Source organism: Dermacentor silvarum, chromosome 6, assembly GCF_013339745.2.
Source record: "Dermacentor silvarum isolate Dsil-2018 chromosome 6, BIME_Dsil_1.4, whole genome shotgun sequence".
Taxonomy (NCBI): domain Eukaryota; kingdom Metazoa; phylum Arthropoda; class Arachnida; order Ixodida; family Ixodidae; genus Dermacentor; species Dermacentor silvarum.
In genome coordinates, this window is record NC_051159.1 from 8,544,004 (window position 1) to 8,563,606 (window position 19,603).

Consider the following 19,603-nt stretch of genomic DNA (forward strand, 5'->3'; position numbering starts at 1 on the left):
CCGCGTTGTAGAAGAGCACGTTGCTGAGCTTAGCTGCTTCGTCCCATTTATTCTGGGCGCTTACCCGCTCGTAGGTCGTAAGCCAATCCTCAACGTCGGTGTCATCCGCGCCTGTGAATTTCCTCGAAGGGGTCCTGTGGCGAGGCACACCATAGCACGGTGCCGGTGCAAGGGGAGGCACTTGTTGGGAGGATTCTTCAGGCATGGTCGAAGGAACGGTGCGGGATCGAAGTTCCAGGTTGCAGGTTTTGAGGGCGCAGCACGCTGTACCAATTGTAAAGGGTTTAGTAGAGTTCGGAGCAGCGCAGCGGCGACAGTCAAACGAGACACGGCTTTCAAGTACGAGCGCCGTTGCCGAGCAAAAGTGCTGGAACCACTAGCGTCTGGGCCCACTAGAGCCGGACCCACTAGCGTCTCTCTTTGCTACATTGTTTATAAAGTTGTTTGGAAAAACTGATGATGTCGCATGCGACCTATTAGATGTTTACTTTATGCGTCGGGATGATGATATCTGTATCAGTGACACCTCTGTTTTACTTAAGAAAATGGAACTTGAAACGATATATAATCTTATTGCAGCGCAGCAAGTAGATGTAACCGAAGGATCGTCAGTTAAATGTAAATGTTACGAGGGATCGAGAGCGCTCATTCGGCCAGTTGGCTCTGATATGCCTGCGGACGCTTGCATATTCAAAGTAGACGGGGGAGGAATGCTTTACTCAGCTGATGAGCTGAAGACATTGATCGCAAACATTAAATACTCGCTTACGCACTGCTTAAGCTTCAGCGAACAAAAACAAAATAGCATATTGAACTTTATGCATGCGTTGACAAGGAGTAGACTCAATACAGTTGGTTGCACACGACACTCGAAACATATCACCGACAGCCTCATCAAGTTCTATCCAACGACAAGGCTAAATTTCCTCATCATAAAAGCGGATAACAACGCAAGAGAAGCAAAACGGCTGCGAATAGGCTTTGAAGCTTCGTCGCGTTATGTACCTGTTTCTTCGCATAGGCTTTCTTGCGATTGTGATATTCAGCTGCTTGTTTCATGACGCTCAGAATATCACAAAATGAACATGGAGTCTTTCAATTCTCTGGAAACTGTCTTTGCGTGTACCTCGAGGTTATAGCAACTCAGAATACCTTGCCCTTACCAGTCACCAAACTTTCAATAAAAGAGTCTATACGCTTTATTACGTTTAAGGAAAGTGCCAACTTTTTGTAAAAATGAGCATGTACTCGATACAGCACCTATGTTCGAAACGGTATAAACATTTTGATTACACGGCCTCAGTGCAAAGTGAACCTGCTCGTTGATGCTGCTCGTTGAGCCTCTAGAGATAGCTCATCGTTTTTACCTCGACATATTAACTGATTCTATCTCCGTAATAAAGCATTCCAAAGCTAGTGTTTGTGTCTTATCAGTTACTCAGCTGCTCAGGAAATGTCGCCCGTAACGGTTGGAAAGCCTGGCCGCCCAGCCGCAGCGCTAAGGTAAACCTTTTTGCAAAGTTCAAGTTATCCTTAGGATCTGGTCCTCAAAGCCGCCTAATAATCGTAGGGGGGAAACTGTGTCTCTCCAATAGTGGAACTGAACTGAAAACCGCTAGAAAACGGTACTTTTGCTCGAACCGGAGGTGAACGGAAACGTTGCGATTTTTTTTTCTGTCCTGAACAAATACGAAAGAAAAAATTCAACACTCTTCCAGTACCGTGAAGATGGAAGCCAGTGAAGCTGTGGCTGTGGTGGGTCTGCTGTAGTGAATATTGCTATAGTGAATTTATATATAGTCATTATTGACTATATTGAGCGTCTTCGGCATGTTCGTCAAAGAGCAAGGACACCAGCGTCTTGTTTTTGGTTGACGCGATGGCCAAGTAGTGCGTTTGCTGCGCCAAGTCCACCCGCCACACCGACGAGACCTCTACCGCTCCTAGTCTAGGCGGCTCATACCCACACATCCAACGCGGGTATGAGCTACACGTGATTTCTTTCTTACCTTCTTTGATTCTCTCGTTCTTTCTTTATTTCTTTGTTTCTTTCCTTCCTTCCTTCCCTCTTTTTTATCCCTGGCTCATACCCGCATATCCCTGGCTGATACCCGCATATCCGGGGGGGGGGGGGGGGGGGGGGTAGGCGCCACACGTGACTTTGTTATCGTTAATCGCGACGTAACTGACGAGCATGGGAGGTTATTGATATTGTTACGATATTATCGAAAGGTGTTCAAGAGACGAGCCGCAGCGAGAAAGACGATGAAATGTGCCTGTGCTCTTGGTGCGAGCGAGTGTGGGCTGTTCACGGACAACCATATCGCGTTTCTGCGTCGGAACGCCGAGTAATTCAAAATTAGGTGACCAAAATGCTCGATAAAGACATCATTGAGCCTTCTTCGAGTCCCTGGGCGTCACCTGTGGTGTTGGTTAAGAAGAAGGACGGCACGTGGTGCTTCTGTGTAGACTACCGTCATTTCAACAAAGTTACTAAGAAGGACGTCTACCCGGCGCCACGTAACGACGACGCCCTTGACTGCCTTCACGGTTCCAGCTATTTCTCTTCTATTGATCTTCGCTCTGGATACAGGCAGATTGCTGTTGACGACATGGACAGAGAAAAAACCCCGTTCATAACACCTGATGGCCTATACCAATTTAAATTATTGCCGTTTGGGTTATGCAATGCCCCTGCCACGTTTTAGCGTATGATGGACTCCTTGTTCCAAAGTTTTAAATGGTCCACGTGTCTCTGTTACCTCGACGACGTCATCGTCTTCTGGCCAACGTTCGACTCTCACCTTGAGCGTCTAACAGCTATACTTGATGTATATCGAAAGGCGAAGCTGCAGCTCAGCTCGTCCAAATGTCGTTTTGGCCACCGCCAAATTACTGTTCTGGGCCATCTCGTCGACGCTTCCGGAGTGCAGCCTGATCCCGACAAAACTCGCGCCGTCCGAGACTTTCCGGTTCCGAAGACAGCCGCAGACGTTCACAGTTTTGTTGGGCTATGCTCGTACTTTCGTCTTTTTGTTCAAGGTTTCGCGGCAAATGCTAGACCCCTGACTAATTCTGAAGAAAGGCGTACAATTTTCGTGGCGTACTTCAGAAGCCACCGCCTTCTCTCGTCTCGTCACTCTTCTCACCTCACCACCCATTTTCGCCCACTTCGACCCTGATGCCCCTACAGAATTGCGTACAGATGCCAGCGGTCATGGTGTAGGTGCCGTCTTAGCCCAGCGTCAGCGTGGCTACAGGATCGCGTTTTTGCTTACGCAAGCCGCCTCCTATATATCACCATCGGAGGGAAACTATTACATTACTGAAAGGGAATGCCTTGCTGTTGTCTGGGCAGTTGCGAAGTTCCGGCCTTGCCTTTACGGTCGTCCTTTCTCCGTAGTCACTGACCATCATACCCTCTGCTGGCTCTCATCGCTAAAAGATCCTACAGGCCGGCTGGGTCGATGGCCTTTGAGGCTACAAGAATTTTCATATTCTGTGGTGTACAAGTCTGGCCGCGTGCACCAAGACGGGGACAGCTTGTCGCGTTACCCTGTTGACGACTCTGACTCCTCCAATATTGACAGTGCTGCTTGCGTTTTCTCAGTATCCCAGCTCCTTCATTTCGCCGACGAGCAACGTCGCGATGCCTGCATCAGAGCACTCTTCGACCGTTTGGAACACTCTCCGGTCGATGCTACTCTACGCCTCTTCGTCCTCCGCGACGGTACTCTGTACCGTCGTAACCTTCATCCGGACGGCTCTGAGTTCCTACTTGTAGTACCTAAACACCTCCGCTCAACCGTCCTAGAAGAGCTTCACGACGCACCAACGGCAGGACACCTCGGCGTATCTCGAACCTATGAGATATGCCACCGAGTACGTCGCCGAGTACGTCACCGTTTTTTCTGGCCGGGCCTTGCCCTTTCCATACGGCGTTACGTCGCCGCTTGTGAACTTTGCCAACGACGCAAGAAGCCTTCCCAGCTCCCCGCTTGTTACCTGCAGCCGCTTGACATCCCTGCCGAGCCCTTCCATCGTGTTAGCTTAGACCTTCTCGGCCCCTTTCCGGAATCTACATCAGGAAACAAGTGGGTTGCCGTCGCTGCGGACTACGCGACCCGCTACGCCGTAACACGTGCTCTTCCGACCAGTTGCGCTACTGATGTCGCGGACTTCCTCCTACGCTATGTCATTTTGATGCATGATGCTCCGCGTCAAATGCTCACCGACCGTGGCCATACGTTCTTGTGCAATGTCATTGACGACATCATGCGTGCCTGCTCAATACAGCATAAAATTACCACCTCGTACCACCCACAAATCAACGGCCTCACTGAGCGTTAGAGCCACAGGCTTACAGATATGCTATCGAAGTACGTTTCAGCCGACCACCATGACTGGGACCTGGCTCTACCTTACATTACCTTTGCGTACAACTCTTCCCGTCTAGAAAGTGCTGGCTTTTCCCCGTTTTACCTCTTGTATGGCCGAGAACCGACGCTACCACTAGACACTGTACTTCCGTCCATCACAGCTTCAACTAGCGATTATGCCCGTGATGCAATCGCCCGTGCTTACCATGCTCGCCAACTTGAGCGTGCTCGTCTGCAAGTGTCTCAAGAAAAATAGAAACAACGCTACGACCTCCGTCATCGTGATGTATATTTTTTGCCCGGCACCCTCGTGTTGCTTCGGTCACCATCGCGTAAAGTTGGCCTTTGTGAAAAACTTCTCTCCTGTTATACAGGCTCATATCGCGTGCTTCGCCATGTGACCGATGTCACCTACGAAATTGTTCTAGCCACGCCCACTACGTTTTCCGCGGTGTCCACCAGTGATATTGTCCACGTCGCCCGACTTAAACCCTACAACTCACCAAGCGCCTTGGATATTTAACAGCACCGTGACGGCGCCTTTATGTCCGGAAAAGGGGGGGGGGGGGTAGTATTACGATATTATCGAAAGGTGTTCAAGAGATGAGCCGCCGCGAGATAGACGATGAAGTGTGTCTGTGCTCTTGGTGCGAGCGAGTGTGGGCCTGGCTGTCTGGCTCCAGTGTAAATAGCCTGTAAATAGTCTCATTCGTCTGTGTCTTTCCACACGTAACAATATCATGACTTATCACTCATGTTAGTCATATATTCGTACCCTACCATGGCAATTTTGGTAAATACCATGTGAACGAGACGTCACAAGATTGTTGCCTACTTCCAGTGTACACGGACGCGATTTCCTGGAACCCGCCGTTAACAGCTTCGCTGTAAAAAAAATTTACTCGCCGCTGCGAAAGCGGATGTCCAGCGAAGATGTTGCAAAACCGCCGCTACAACTGTTGAGGGGGTTATGCAATGCTTTATTGACGGTTCGAAAGCTCGCCTTGAGCTTGTTCTTTATTGAAACGTGTGCTGTTCTGTATATTGTACGGACGATTTCAATGAATGTATGCGCTGTTCGCTTCATTTTGCTGAGCGCTTATAGCCTCTGCCTGGATGGATGGATGGATACAAAACGTTAATGAAAGTCCTGAGGTGCGTGACTCAGCGCGCTGCGGGCGCACCATTGCATTTCCGCTTGCTTACGGGGGTAATATGAGCCACTGCTGGTGATGATAGATGCTTGTTTAGAGCTTGTTCTCTATTGAAAAGTAGGCTTACAAGCATGGTTATAATGAATGTATACTCTCTTCCCTTGTTTGTAGGCTCTGCATTAAGAGGGCGTTTAGCCATTGCATTGTTGCTTGCTTAGGAAGGTAGAATCCATTGCTGGTGATGATAAGTTTTGCTCACGGACAGCACACGTAAAATGCTGACCACCGAGAGGCTAATATCTTAGCGGTGAAAAATAACGGTTTTTGGTTCTGGCTGGACACCTTTTCATTCATGCACGGGCTGCACTTGTCGCTCAACTATGCTACCTCATTTGTAAATACGCACCAACTTCCCGTGACTGTAAATGTAGCAGCATCGTTAGTGCTGTTTCCAGTTTATCGCATCTAGGTGCAGGCTCAGTGCTGCGTTAACGCGACGATATTTGCATCGCCTCTGACGCGCGGCACTCGCTATTAGCGGCGAGAAATTGGAGTGGCGCCCTCTCGAGGTGACGTCACGGCCAGGACGCCACTCGCTCCGGCTCGTTCGGCTGCTGTGCGCGCTCGTTCGCTTTGTGCATGCTCGGTGCATGGGGCGCGCCCCCTGTACTTTCTCAAGAATGTTTTGGGTGCTTTCTGCTTTCCGCTTTGACACCTAAAGTACAGTGTCTCTTTCGAAAAAGCATGAATCGCGAAATTTCTTGCTTGAATATCGAAGCTGTACACAGTTCCAGGGGGTACTGCTTTTGTAAAGCAGAGGTGCGCCGTGTCTGTCCAGAAATTTCTATACTCGCTATACTGTGATGCATTCAAAGTGCCTGAAGGAGGGAGGCGCGCATACATTTCACTTGGGCTTACTAGGATTGTAGACGGCAGGTATTGATTTTTTTCAATAGCGCCAATCAACGACAGGCCGTTTAGTAATAAAAAAGTGTTAATGTCTCCTTGGCCGGGAGATATCTTTGGATCGAGCCATCAAGGCGGTTGTAGAATACTGTATTTAGTAAACACAGGTATACATTCAAAGCTGTGATCGGGAACGGACAACGATCGTGCATATAATCGCATCATACTTCCCGACTTGCCTGAGTGAGTGAGTGAGAGAAAGAACTTTATTTAGGTCCTCAGAAGACGCAGGGGAGACCCCGCGCCACCCGGCTATAGTCCCACGTAGGGGACCGCCAAACCACGTTTGACGGCCCGATCGCGGGAACTCTGGACGGCCAGGGTTTGGTCGTTGAGTTCGGGGCTGCCCAAAAGCTCAGCCCATCTATCCTCGCTGAAGGCGGAGCCGATAGCTTCACACTCCCCCAACACATGGTTCGATGTTGCCGTTAGTCCACAGGCAGGGTAGTCCGCACTGGGATACCTTTCAGGGTATATAGCGAGAAGAACCACAAGGTTAGGATACGCATGGGCTTGTAAAGGTCGAAGGGTCACCGCCAGCGGCATGCATAAGGCAGGGTGCGGGAGGGGGAATACCCGTCTTGACGGAAAGTAATGCTTGGTGATCTCATTATACGTACGCCTCAGTCTCCTAGTTTTCTCCTTTTCCATTTTCGCCTGAGTAGACCACGGTGGACCACTCTGGACCATGGTGGACCAGCTGAGCCACCCAAGCACCATGGCACTGCAGTGAAAATTACGTCAACCACCGCGCGAGTTTCCCGTTCCACTACGTGCGAAATGAATGTGTGAGCCAGTAAGCATGAGTGTGTGATTTTTGCGCGCTCTGCGAGAGACTACCGGAGTACGAAATTCTGCAGATGAATTATTACAGAGGCCAGTTGTCACTTGCTTCATCGCACTCACTGTGACCCACAGCAACATGAACAAGGTGAAGCGTTTTATTAATGACAAATGTTTGGAATGCGAACTTACGAGTGACTCAAATGAGAATGATTCTTGGGGAACTGATGAGGCTGCGAACTCCGCTGCCAGCACCTTCTATCTACTCGTACTTAGCCTGAAGTGCCTTCGAAACTGAAAGGAAACGATGGAAACGAAAGTTGCCGTATCAAGCGCAGATCATGATGCTTAAGTTTCAAACTTCCTCATCATCGTATGGCGCCACAAGGTCGGTGACGAAATTGTCGACCTTCGACGGCTGCTCTCGTGAGTGCTATTTGATTGGGCGAATGATAAATTGCGTCGTCTTCAATGTCTGGTGAGCAATGGAGCCCTGGACGGTGATAACTGACCCGGTGAGCACTGAAGCAGCTAAAGCAGTTTTGTTGTGCGCGGCACACACAGACATAGCTTCCATCGTAACCGCCTGCTACTAAATGGTGACGGAACGGCCAGCTCTTATCTGCGTGCGCCTGCTGCACGACGGGACCACACCGCGCTCCACCGTCGATATCCGCGGTGGCACAGTGGCGCGCGCTCATGTTGTGTTCGCCCCATCCGAACCTGCGGCACCGCGCGAGTGCACTGAAAACGGCATGAGTGCCGTCAGCCGAAGGTACCATAAAATTTTTTCAATACTTTCTCCTCTTCCTCAATAAAGCGTTGTTTACATAGATCCCAGCATTAGTGTTGGGAGAGCACCATAATCCCTCTAACTGCGTGCGGCTTGAAGAACACGCGTAAACTTTCAGCGCAGGTTAGCAGCAGCGTCGAATTCTTGTACAAAAATAATTGTTGTTGTTTCCATGGAATGGGTATTCGGTTCTGCAAAGTAAGTTGAACCTGACATTAATTCATGACGGATAAAACTGGTTAGAACCGGTTTTACCGGTTTTATTTTATTTTTATTTCTTTGTCACTTCAGAGCTGCACCGGGACTGAACCGTTTTTGCTCAACCGGAATGAAAACTGGGGTCGAAAGATGCTTCGCTTGAACACGCTGCTTCTGCTATACGCTTTGCCGTCGCCGATGCACCCACCTTCTCTTCGAGCCGTCATAATTGAGCTGTGCCTACGGCGGTTCCCACAATCACATTCTTGGGCATTTATGCGCGTATCCATTTTGTTATCTGAAAAAAAAAATGTAAGACCATTGAATTGAGACACTTCATTTACCCAGAAATATGCACGACAGATAAATGCAAAAACTGTGGTTCTAGAGCCAATCTAGAACATATGCTATGGGATGATGATGATAAAAAAATGACAGCATATCCACGGGGTGAATGATGATGAGTGGGCGAAGCTCCGGAGGGAATCATCGGATCTCCCGCTTAAGGGGACGCTAGCACAAACGCGTTAGAAACGTGCAGTACTCTCTAGTAAGGGGGAGCGGCCACAGCGTCTTACGCAGCCATTTACACATGCCGGAACGTGCACCGCGTTTGCCGACGCCATCACATGACTGCTGAGAGAGTATACCCCCCGTATTCATAAACGCTCCTCGACTTGAACTTGACTTGCCACCGCCTTGGGCAGCGCGTTCGAAACGCGTTGAAGGTAAGGCGGAGAGGCCACAGCGTCTTACACCAGCTTCTTACACGGGCCGTAACGCGCTAGCACAAACGCGGTAGAAACGCGCTAGAAACGCGGCCTTTCGTTTATGTTGGGTATTTATTGCCATCGTGGTGCGTGTGTCTATGTGCGCTTCGTGGCGTAGTGGGCTAACGCCGCGCGCTCGGAAGCGAGGGGTCCCTGGTTCGATTCCGCGGTACGGACACAACTTCGGAATTTTTTTTCTCAGACTGGTTACACACTACTACTACGACGACGGGGACGGAACGGGTGCCGCTATAAGGAGCTTCGCTCCTAAAAACCTTAATTTCCGAGATGGTGTTACGTCGAAGCATAAGAAACAATAATGGGGATGCCGCCTCTTGCGATCGCCTCCGAGCGCTGGGAGACTGTTTTGCTCAGCTCTGCCCTTGAATATCAACTTTGGGCTGGCTAGCGGACCGAGGAAGCCACTAAAACTCAAGAACTTATGGCCTTCACCTAGGAGGGACCTTTTTCCGATCCCGTAGGACCTTCGAATAAAGTTCTTTGACTGCCTGCCTTACTGACTGACTTGACTGAGTGACTGACTGACTGACTTGACTGAGTGACTGACTGACTGACTTGACATGACTGACTGACTGACTGACTGACTTGACTTGACTTGGCTTGACTGACTGACTGGACTGGACTGGACTGCACCGTCACTTAGGTGGGACCTTTTCCCGTCCTAAAAACGAGAGATCACCAACGAGAGACCGACGAACAGCGCAGAGGGCCTCGCCACGTTGCAGGCCGTCCTTTTGGGCGCAATATCCTGCAACCTGATTTATGCAGGTGGAGGCCATCTTCGACCTTCGGCGCATTATAAAGCTCGCAGCGTGCGTGGTTTCTCCATGCTGTCTCGGTACTCTCTGCAGACAGAAGTGGTTGAGGAGTTCTAAGAAGTTGTGGAGTCACCCCACGACACCACAGCCTATTGCCACTTCAAATCGACGATGCAGGATCGCAAGTCCGTGTCTGCGCGTAGGCGGCTTCAGCAGCTTCTCAACGAAGAGGAGCTCGTCGACCATCGGAACTTCTATGTCGTATGCGGCGGCTTCTAAGTTACTGTAGGCTGGACGCAAACAGCCCGCAGCAGCATGAACTGTTCCTTCGGCGCCCGCCGCAGAATCTGGGGGTCGCCTTGGCTACCACACAAGATGACATGTCCCTCGACAATCATGCCGTTCCGCTGTAGCACCTAGAAGATCGGCAGTCCCGCTTTGAGTGAAAGACCTAAGAACCGTTCAGACCGATGGCAGAAGCAGAAGAAGCTTTTTTATTCTTCCTTTTTTTTAACCTTGCAGCACGAGACACGCGCCGGAGCGCGCAGTATACAGTCCCCACAGGGGAACAGCGCGAAAAGACAAAGGACAAGAAGGGGAACACACATCATCACTGGTGTGTGTTTTTGTCCTTCGTCTTTTCGCGCTGTTCCTCTGTCGAGTATGCACCGACTAGCCCAAGCCTCTAGTTTCACTTAACTTGGGCCACACTTCAAAATGTTGCAAATGCTACGTAACAGGACTGAACTAAGGTAATGTTTGCCGTCGCTTGGAGATACACAGATAATATTTTGCATTCGGACTAATTAGATAATTATTCTTCAATAATTATTCAACTTCTCAGTTATTATAATTTGTCAGCAAATAACTTCCCTTATTATTAGCGTGCCTTCATTATCTGCTGACTTCATATGGCGGTGAATAACAAAAAAACGCTTAACGTTGCACTCGGCCGCGCAACGCTTGAAACAGCGAAGCTGGTTGATCGTAGCCCAGCATTTTCCGGAAGTCGGCGCGAACTTTTCATCTTATGACTCATGATGATGATAATATCTTTTCGCGCGTCTCGGACTTACGGGCGTCACTGCGCGTTGCATAGCGCAGCTTGCAACACGACACCGATTTCAAATGCCGACGCCGCGTTCCAGGAGACCCAGGAGGTGAATGCGTTTCTCTCTCTCGCTCTCATAGTGCGCAAAACCTCTTAACCTCGCAGAGGACGAGCGTACGAACGCTCCAGCTGTGGACGAAGAAGAGGACACTCGAACGCAATCATATGGTTCGCATAAATGCATGTTATGCAAGCGCGGTTCTATAGCCTAGTGGTTACAACGCTCGCTTTGGGACCTACATTTCGCCTCGGCAATTCCGCCTCAGCAAGAAAGTTTATCCTCTTGCTTGGTAGTTTCCTGATACGAACCACATCTTACGGCTGGCTTAAAAAGCCTCGCTGTTAAAATAGGGACTCTTGCTTGCCCGTATTCTCGTTCATTGCGTAGAAAGGATCTCAACTACGGCTCGTACGATGCCTTCAGGTAGCATATTATCCAGCCGTCTACTCCGAAATGTTCACGTACTACGTGACGCCAATGGTCAAAAGGGTAGGCCGCATCCGCCGCCATGGCCATAAGTGGCGCTGGATTACACTCCCAGTGTCTGATCTTGTACACGTACAAGGGTGGTCAAAAGTTTCAAAGCGACAGCTTGCGCGGACCCTTTGACTTCGTGGCGTGTCATGTATTGAATTGTAAGTGCTCCAAGGTTTTTGTGAAGACGGTAAGGGACACTGTTTATCAGCACCCACAGCTAATGACTGCAAATATTACCTCAGGGTCGCGCCGCTTCCTTGAGAGTGTACGTGTGCGCGCAAGCTTTGGCCTCGAAACCTTTGACCACCCCTGTGCATATGTGATAGTGCGCACAGCTTTAGCCCTAACTCAATGGTTTACGTGGGTGTCAGCTAACGTTAGCCGAGCTGTTTCACAAAAATAAAAAATGTGGACACCTTGCGCTAGTGATACAAGGCTGGGGTAAACAGCGGAGCTGGTGATTTCTTCCAGGTTTTACTATGCTTGGCTAAGTTTTGCTAGGAAATCCTAAGTGCTGCTATAGGCATGGTATTCCGAATCGGCTCGCCGCCGACGCACAGATTCGCGTTTGGCGGCGCGACGCGCTTCAAGATGAGCGGCTTCTTCTTCGGGTGTCCGGATCTTCTTTGGTCGTCCCATGTGAAGGCTACATGTACTCGTCACAGAGTCAACGAGAGTTCTGCCGCCGTCACGGCGGCTCCGACCTTTATCTCCTCGGTGAAGTCATGGCCAAATTTCGCCTCCACACTTGTCGGGGCGTGGCTGGTCGAAACATGCCGAACCACCGCCAGAGGCGCCTGCTGCAGTCATGGATACCGCGCGTGTTCGGCGCCAACGCGGGGAAGGGGGAAACGCGGACGGCGTCAGCAGCAGCTGTGCGCGTTGCCTCGTTGGTGCTGCTACCATTTCTTTCTCTCTCTCTCGCTATCATTTTCTCTATCTCTCTCCCGAGCACAGCGCGCGCCGCGCGCATGCTATCCTTCCCTCTCCTTAACGTCCCAGGTCAAGGCATCATTTGCATGGCACGGAGAGGAGACGAAGCACACGCCGCTCAGCGAGGTGGTTCTAGGCAACACGCAGTGACGTCATCGCCAGGCGCAGTTTTTTGTTCGCACTACGCGGCCTAATAAAGAGCTTAAACGTCTCCGATGTTAATCTATTCGGTCATTCCAGCGACTATAGGCGGCGCGACGGTAGGTCAAAATGGCTGCCGAGACGGTGATAAGACGATCTCGCAAGCGTGCGCATCTCGAGCAGCAAAGCACGTCAGGCACTCTAGTTTCGCTGCAGACCATACTTTCTCTCGCCAAAGAGACGCAACGGTGTGTAAATGAAGGCGAAGCTGCGTTCAACGCCGCTCACATCATATGCTGCGGCATCAAGTCCATTACAGACACCGAGGTCAACGTCGAATCGCTCTGCCTGCAGACGAGTGCAATCAAGGGCCCGCCGCACTGCGTGAACGTCGCAGTACGTCAAGATACAGGCTCTGTAAAGGTCAGCATGTCGTTACTAGCCTTGAAAATGCTCTCGGGCATGAAGTCATATGTTTGTGTTTTCGCAAACAGTAAACGCAAGCGCATACCGGTAACAGATGTGAGCTGTTTTTCAAGTGCTCCTGTTTTCAACAAATTGATCCTGTGCACTCAGAAACAAAGTTAAGTGCATTTCGCAATGTAAACTTTAAAAAAAGCCTGTAAAAAACAACAATTTACGAAACTCGTAACGTGCAGGGGTGATCACGGTCGTCTAGAGCCTCGAGCAGAGTACGGCGGAGCAAATGAACTGAAATTTAGCGTAGCTGTTTGACTAGGGACAAAGTAGTTGTGCCTGAACGGGTTTCACGTTTTTCCGTGCGCTTCGAGTTGTTGACCACTTAACTCGGTACCTGCTTTAAAATTTATTTATTTCTTGCGTAGAGCTCAGCTCAATCACTGTAGACAAGTGGGATCAACTCTGTACGCGATTCAGTGCCATGCAAACGTATTACGAGCTTCGCAACTGGTGCCAGTCCCTCAGGTCGTTACGCCCGTCTTGAAGTACATTTTGTAGATACCTTAGCAGTGAACACTAGCCAGTCAGGTAGTTCCCTTCCCGAAAGCAACCCTGCGCCCTCGTTTGACGCATCCCGTGTTTCTTTAGGGAACATGCACGTGGAAGGCAGGCCTTTCAGGCCAATGCAAGCATTTTTTTGCCACCCTGATTTAATTGAACCGCAAAGTACTTTTTTGCCTACATTGTCAAAACCATGTCCCCAACAACTAAGAGTAAAAAATAGCAAAAGAAAATGCCTACCTTATCAATAATAGGTTTTCCCTTGAGAAATTTTTCTTAACTATACCAGCTAGTATAAGTGTGTCTGCAATAGTGCATAAGCCTATCCGGTTTGGTTGCTTACATAAAAAATAGCAGAAGTCTGAGTTTTGTTTATCATTTTATTTTCCATGTTTAGGGCAAGCAAAGACAGCCTGGATTTTTCTCTTGTACCGACGTCCAGCAGCAGTTGGGACGTGCTGCCACATCAAGCTTGTATGAGCCACGACCTGTAAACACATTTTGTCACGTTCAACGACCAACACAGCAAGAGTTTCCTAAAGACGTTCAAAAGGAAATTCTGAAAGAACTGATTGAAGCTGCGCCAGACTCTGCGCTAGCTAAACACAAGACACGCGCTCGAAAGCAGCGCACTCTACAAGCAAGCAATGATTCAGATGTTCCTCGCATTTTTGACACTTTATTTACACAGGACCATGCAAACTCTCCTCTGAGTGACTATGCAAAGTTCCAGTTTTTTGAATGTGTGTGCAGTGGCATGACAACTTCACTGAAGAGGTTCTCTCTAGACATGTTAACAACAAAAGAAAGAGCATTTTATGAGAATGAGGAGTGTGTAACTGATGACAGAGCAAAACACATATGTGAAGGCACAGCAAATCAGCAGTGCACACTGTGGCAAAGTGAACGAAAAAAAAAAAGAATAACTGGTAGCATATGCAGAGAGCTGTACACTTTTCAAGAAACAGCGAGTCACACATGGTCGGCAAAAATTGAAAGAATCTATCAAAACCGCTCTTTTGCTGGCAATAAAGCAACAGCTTATGGTAAAGAAAATGAACCTCTTGCTCTCCACGAGTACGAACAACTGCAAAATGCTACAGTTAGCAGGCTGGGGCTCGTAGTTGTCCCTGAGGTACCATGGTTAGGCTACAGTCCTGATGGTGTTGTAATTCAGGATAAAAAGAAATACCTTGTTGAGGTTAAGTGCCCCATGTTGTGTAAAGAGCAGAGCATCGCTGAGCTGGTAAAATAAAAAAAACTGACATACATAGTCAAAAATGGAGAGAACTATGCATTGAAACTTAAGCACAGTTATTACTCGCAAATTCAGCTGGGCCTCTTGCTTTTAAACCTCGACATGTGCCACTTGGTTGTGTATTCCAAGGTAGAAAGCTTGGTGATGCCTGTGATGAAAGATGTCCAGCACATGCGTGAACTGCTTGGCAAGTTGCAGTATGTGTATTTTAGGAAAGTACTTCCCAAACTTGCCGACATAAGCAAAAGGTAAAATTGTGCACAAAACTTGGCAAAGCCATGCCACATGTACGATACCACGCATTTCATAAAATAGGGGCAAATGAAAAAAAAAAATTATGGGGTTTTACGTGCCAAAACCAGTTCTGATTACAAGGCACGCCGTAGTGGGGAACTCCGGAAATTTGGACCACCTGGGGTTCGTTAACGTGCACCTAAAGGGGGCAAATGACATTTTCTGAAGTTATGTGTACTTAGTGTAAAATTATGCACCATTAAGTACATAATTTATATTCAATTTATAGGCAGCAAAATATTTTACTTCAGGGGTGTGTCTGACTATAGCAGGATACAACCTAAGTCTCCAGTGAAACTCTTTCAACAGTGTGCCTTGCCACACAGAACTGTGCTACAAAAAAGAGAAGCGGTCAGTTGTTGAAACTTTCCTTGCTTGTATTGCTTTGTACTGTTAGTTCACTGTGCTTTCAAGCACCCTAAAAGACTGAAATCAATCCAGGGCTCTCCAATATGGCATGCCATTTGTTCATGATGCAGATTTAGCACTAAAAAACAGCCCCTCATTACAAAAACTTATCGTCAGCTAATATTGGTGAACACAAGTTTGTCATGCCACATGCTACAGTAAATAGTTGATCAATATGCGGCAGCATTTCCCACAATATTGTACCACTAAACATTTTGAATATTTTCACTCTTTGTATGGCCCTTTCAACGTGTACTCTAGCCCTTGCAATGTCAGCAGTCTTCAGGGCATCAGCTTCAGAAAACTGGCTCTCCTTTCCCAGGAATGGGGGCCTAACAATGCCCACAGCACGAGATGCACACAGATCATCAATAAAAAAACCTCTGTCAACCATGATGTCGTCAGTGAAAGACTCGAACTTGTCAAGAAGGCCGCAGCGTTCAGTAATAGCTTTGTCAGATGCACGTCCACCAAATGCATCACTAATAAATGTTATAGTACTCCCGGGGCTGACACACACAAGAAATTTAACCGTATAGGTTGATTTATACTGGGAGTACGTCAGCAGACGACACGTCACACAACCTGATCGTTCAACTGCAATTTCAGTGCAGTCTACAACCCCTCTTACTCTGCTGTACTTCTCGAAGTGCAAAAGTGTATTGTTTAACACCTCCTCTTTTGAGGGCCATTCAAAGGCTGACTGAAAAATTGCTGCAAGAAGAGGAAGTGTGTGAACAAAATACTTGTGCACAGATGACGCACTGCATTGAAACAGCACACCAACTGATGAAAATGAAACAGCCTGCCTCAGAATAACAAACACTAAAAGAACTCTATCTTTCGCAGTGGCTTCCAACTTGTTTTCTCTTGCGTGCCTCTCCACGAGCTAGACAATCTTGTTTAGAAGCGTCATATTTGGAATTCCAGTGAAGGCATTCATTTTATAATCTGTAGTAAGAAGTTCTGTGAGCTTAAACTTCTGAGCCATGTCATGTAGTACGTTGGCCTGCATTGCCTTGTCTGCGCTACTTTTCTGTAATTCTGGTTTCTGTAATTGATGGAGGAGGTTTTGCACCTCCGCTTCTGTGTGTCCTGAAATAAAAAGTTGAGTACCTGTAGTTGTATTAATATTGGCAATGTTAGTGATTGTAATTAACCTAATTTGGTGCCCAATTGCCCAATTAAGCACCCAGGAGGTCAGTAGCTTGACGTACCAAGGCTAGTGTTAGCGGGTAATACCAAGAGGCGGGAAGGGTAAAGGGGGATTGGATAGCAAAAGGACAACGAAGAGCCAGCGTTCCATTTTAGCATAGAGGCAAGGACAGTTGGGGCAAGATCGGTCTAGACGCAAGTGATATAGATAGAGATGCCAGGGTGGAGATAGCATTTGTCGGAATTTGGCGAAGAAGGCAGGACTGGTGACGGAGAGGAAGGATGCAGCTGCGGAGCATGGGTAACGTAATGCTACAGTAGATAGGAGTGATTTGCCTCGTGCAACAATTATGGTAATATTTAGAAATCTTACCTGTTGGCATCTCTTCATTTCCTACATGGCTGCTTGGACAGGTGCTTACTGCAGAAAGCCAGGCTTGGACAGGTTGATCTGCGGTACATAAACAAGGAGAAACACATGGATGAACAGTTTTGCCAGAAAAGCATGTGAACTTGTTTACAAATTATCCATGAAATGACGAACACAAAAACAACACAACCATGCAGCAATTGATATTTCATGTGATGCGTCTTTCGTATGTCAACACGTAAAAACCGCGTCGCCTCTCACCATGAACACAAGATCTCGGCATTCTGTGCTCCTGACGCAGTTATAAACAGGTTGTCATGGCACAGCTTAAGCAGTTGAAGCAGGCTCGCAGGCAGAAATTAAAGATAAGAAATCCTGTAACGCTTTCCAGGATGAGTACTCACCACAGTTTTCGGCTGCACATGGAACGACTGGGGGCACGCAGGCGCAAACCTCCTCTCTAGACACAGCTGGCGGCAAATCGTCTGGTTTCATACCTGCAAATTCATAATCCAGTCGCAGCCGCGTTTGACATACCAACAGCGAAACAGCGATACTTGCACATTTGTGACAGCTTCGCAATACGTCAGCGGAATCAATGAAACAGGTAAGCGCCGCGTACCAAGCGCACGATTGCAATGACTCGGGAAACTATCGAATGTCGGCACCGCGAATTAAGAGATAGATAAGGCACAGAAGGGAATTAATTTTCTAAATTATAAACACAGGATTACAGTACGTACCATGGCTGGCCTCTGTCAGTTTCCTTCTGCTTGGTCTGGGTTTTACTTGTGTTTCGTGCGTCCGAACAGGCATTTTTAGTGAAGGCACGGCCCCTTTCTTCAGCCGCGGCAGACGAGGCTTTAGGCTCCCATCTAGAGAAAAACCACAGCACCGCCAAACAAAGTTAACAACATAAGCACTGAACAACTGGATGGGCAAAAAACTTACCGAGGTTGCTCCAGAAGTAGTCTTCCTGCTTGAAGTGCTCGTTGCAAACATACATCTCGCCGGTGACTTCTTTGCCGATGCGCATCCTTGCAGCCCACAATTTCCGCAGTTTTTTGTGTCTCGGGAACACATGGAGGCTTACCTCACCCGCTACGGCACGGTTTTTGCACTGCGGCTCGCTGCACATGCGATTACTATTCGCTTTTTTCCTTTTCGGCGCGTCCATGACTACCGCGAGACCAAACCGCCGAACTGCGTCGCAGATTTCTATCACCGGGTGACTGTTTCGGAGGAGGACCGCGTGGCGCCGCCTGCGTCGCTGGAATGACCGAATACAATAGTCAGCAACATGCGTTTGTTTACGTCCTCGTAGAGTGCATCGGCATATTTTGAAACTCTGGCTAAGGTTAGCTGGGACACCCTGTATAAGAGGTGAATAGATGAACACGATTTTGCAGAAAGGTAACATATGTGCAGCTGGTTGGAACACACATTGTGCAGTAAAGTTGCAAGCATAATTGGCTAGGAATCGCGCTACGAAAGGCGATACAAGTGGAAGGCATATTTGAATGGTAAATTAATTGCCAAGGGCGCAAAGGAGTGACAGAGTGTTCACATCACTGGAGCCAAACCAATAGCGATGAGGCACCTATAAGTTGTCAGATAGAAGTATCATACTTGTTCAAACTATCAGTGAAGTAGTTATATGAATATCTCTTTGGAAATCTGGGCACCAGTGAGTACGAATATTTTCAATAGCGCGTTTTCTACAGAACGCATGAGTTTTAGTCCAGCAGTCCTAATAATACAAGCTGCTTCACCTAACCCTTAAGACAGCCGTGGTTTGTGTTGTAAAGGATTTAGTAGAGTTTGGAGCAGCGCAGCGGCAACAGTCAAACGAGACACGTCTTTCAAGCACGAGCGCCGTTGCCGAGCAACGCGCTGGACCCACTAGCGTCTGAAGCCACTAGAGCCGGGCCCACTAGCGTCTGTCTTCGCTACATTTGCCCCGGGAGTGATAAGGGAGCCGTCCGGTGACCTAACAGCTCGTCAGGATAACAGGATCGTAGTATGGCTTGAGGCGGTCGACATGTACAATGCCTTGTCCACGATGGAGCTGGTCCGAAGACGGTTCAACTGGTACGATGATGTAATTCACGGGAGAATTCGTTCGATGACGCGGTATGGGCCTTCATAGTTAGCAAGGTGACCTTCATAGGAAGCAAGGTGACCGCGGGAATGGAGTCGCCGGGAGAGCTCTTCCGGCGCTCTTGGTCGTTGGAAGTAAAGGCACGTGCGAGGTCGCGGCATTCTTCCGCCTGCCTTGCTGTAGAGAATTAGGCGAGCCCTCGGATGCATCTGGTTGGTAAGGTAAAAATGTGTCGATGGTGTGTGACGGCTGCCGACCGTACAGTATGAAAGAGGGCGAAAAACCAGTGGTGCTCTGCGCAGCGGTGGTGTACGCGTAGGTGACGAAAGGCAGAATGGCGTCCCAGTTCGTGTGGTCGGAGGCGACGGGCATTGAAATCATGTGGCCGAGCGTGAGGTTGAAGCGTTCTGTGAAGCCATTGGTTTGGGGGTGGTACGCCGTAGTTGTGCGATGAATAACGTGGTACTCTTTATGAATGGTTTCAACTACCTCTGACAGGAAGACACGACCGCGATCACTTGAGCAATGCTTGCGGTGGACCATGCCGAAGG

The 19,603-nt window shown here is 48.6% G+C and overlaps 1 protein-coding gene across 4 annotated transcripts; it reads right to left on the reverse strand.

The window, feature by feature from the left end:
- Positions 1 to 14,380: 14,380 nt before the first annotated feature.
- Positions 14,381 to 18,227, reverse strand: LOC125946177 (uncharacterized). 4 transcript variants are annotated; one of them, XM_049668683.1, is made up of 5 exons: positions 17,903 to 18,227; positions 17,695 to 17,826; positions 17,356 to 17,448; positions 16,955 to 17,032; positions 14,381 to 14,709 (listed from the first exon to the last, which is right to left on the reverse strand). In XM_049668683.1, exons 1-5 carry the CDS (start codon positions 18,126 to 18,128, stop codon positions 14,669 to 14,671), a joined length of 570 nt encoding a protein of 189 aa, XP_049524640.1. In that variant the 5' UTR covers positions 18,129 to 18,227; the 3' UTR covers positions 14,381 to 14,668. The 4 variants fall into 4 exon arrangements, with proteins under 4 accessions (XP_049524640.1, XP_049524638.1, XP_049524637.1 ...); XM_049668681.1 differs by having other exon boundaries at positions 14,381 to 14,872; XM_049668680.1 differs by having other exon boundaries at positions 14,381 to 16,521.
- Positions 18,228 to 19,603: the final 1,376 nt, after the last annotated feature.

Bases quoted from the DNA above. Each gene is read 5' to 3' on its own strand.
- LOC125946177 (XM_049668679.1), bottom strand. From the start codon at position 18,128: ATGGACGCGCCGAAAAGGAAAAAAGCGAATAGTAATCGCATGTGCAGC. The intron at 17,449-17,694 runs GTACGTACTGTA...ATGAATTTGCAG, and splicing joins ACTGACAGAGGCCAGCCATG to GTATGAAACCAGACGATTTG. The intron at 17,033-17,355 runs GTGAGTACTCAT...TATGTACCGCAG, and splicing joins ATGTGCAGCCGAAAACTGTG to ATCAACCTGTCCAAGCCTGG.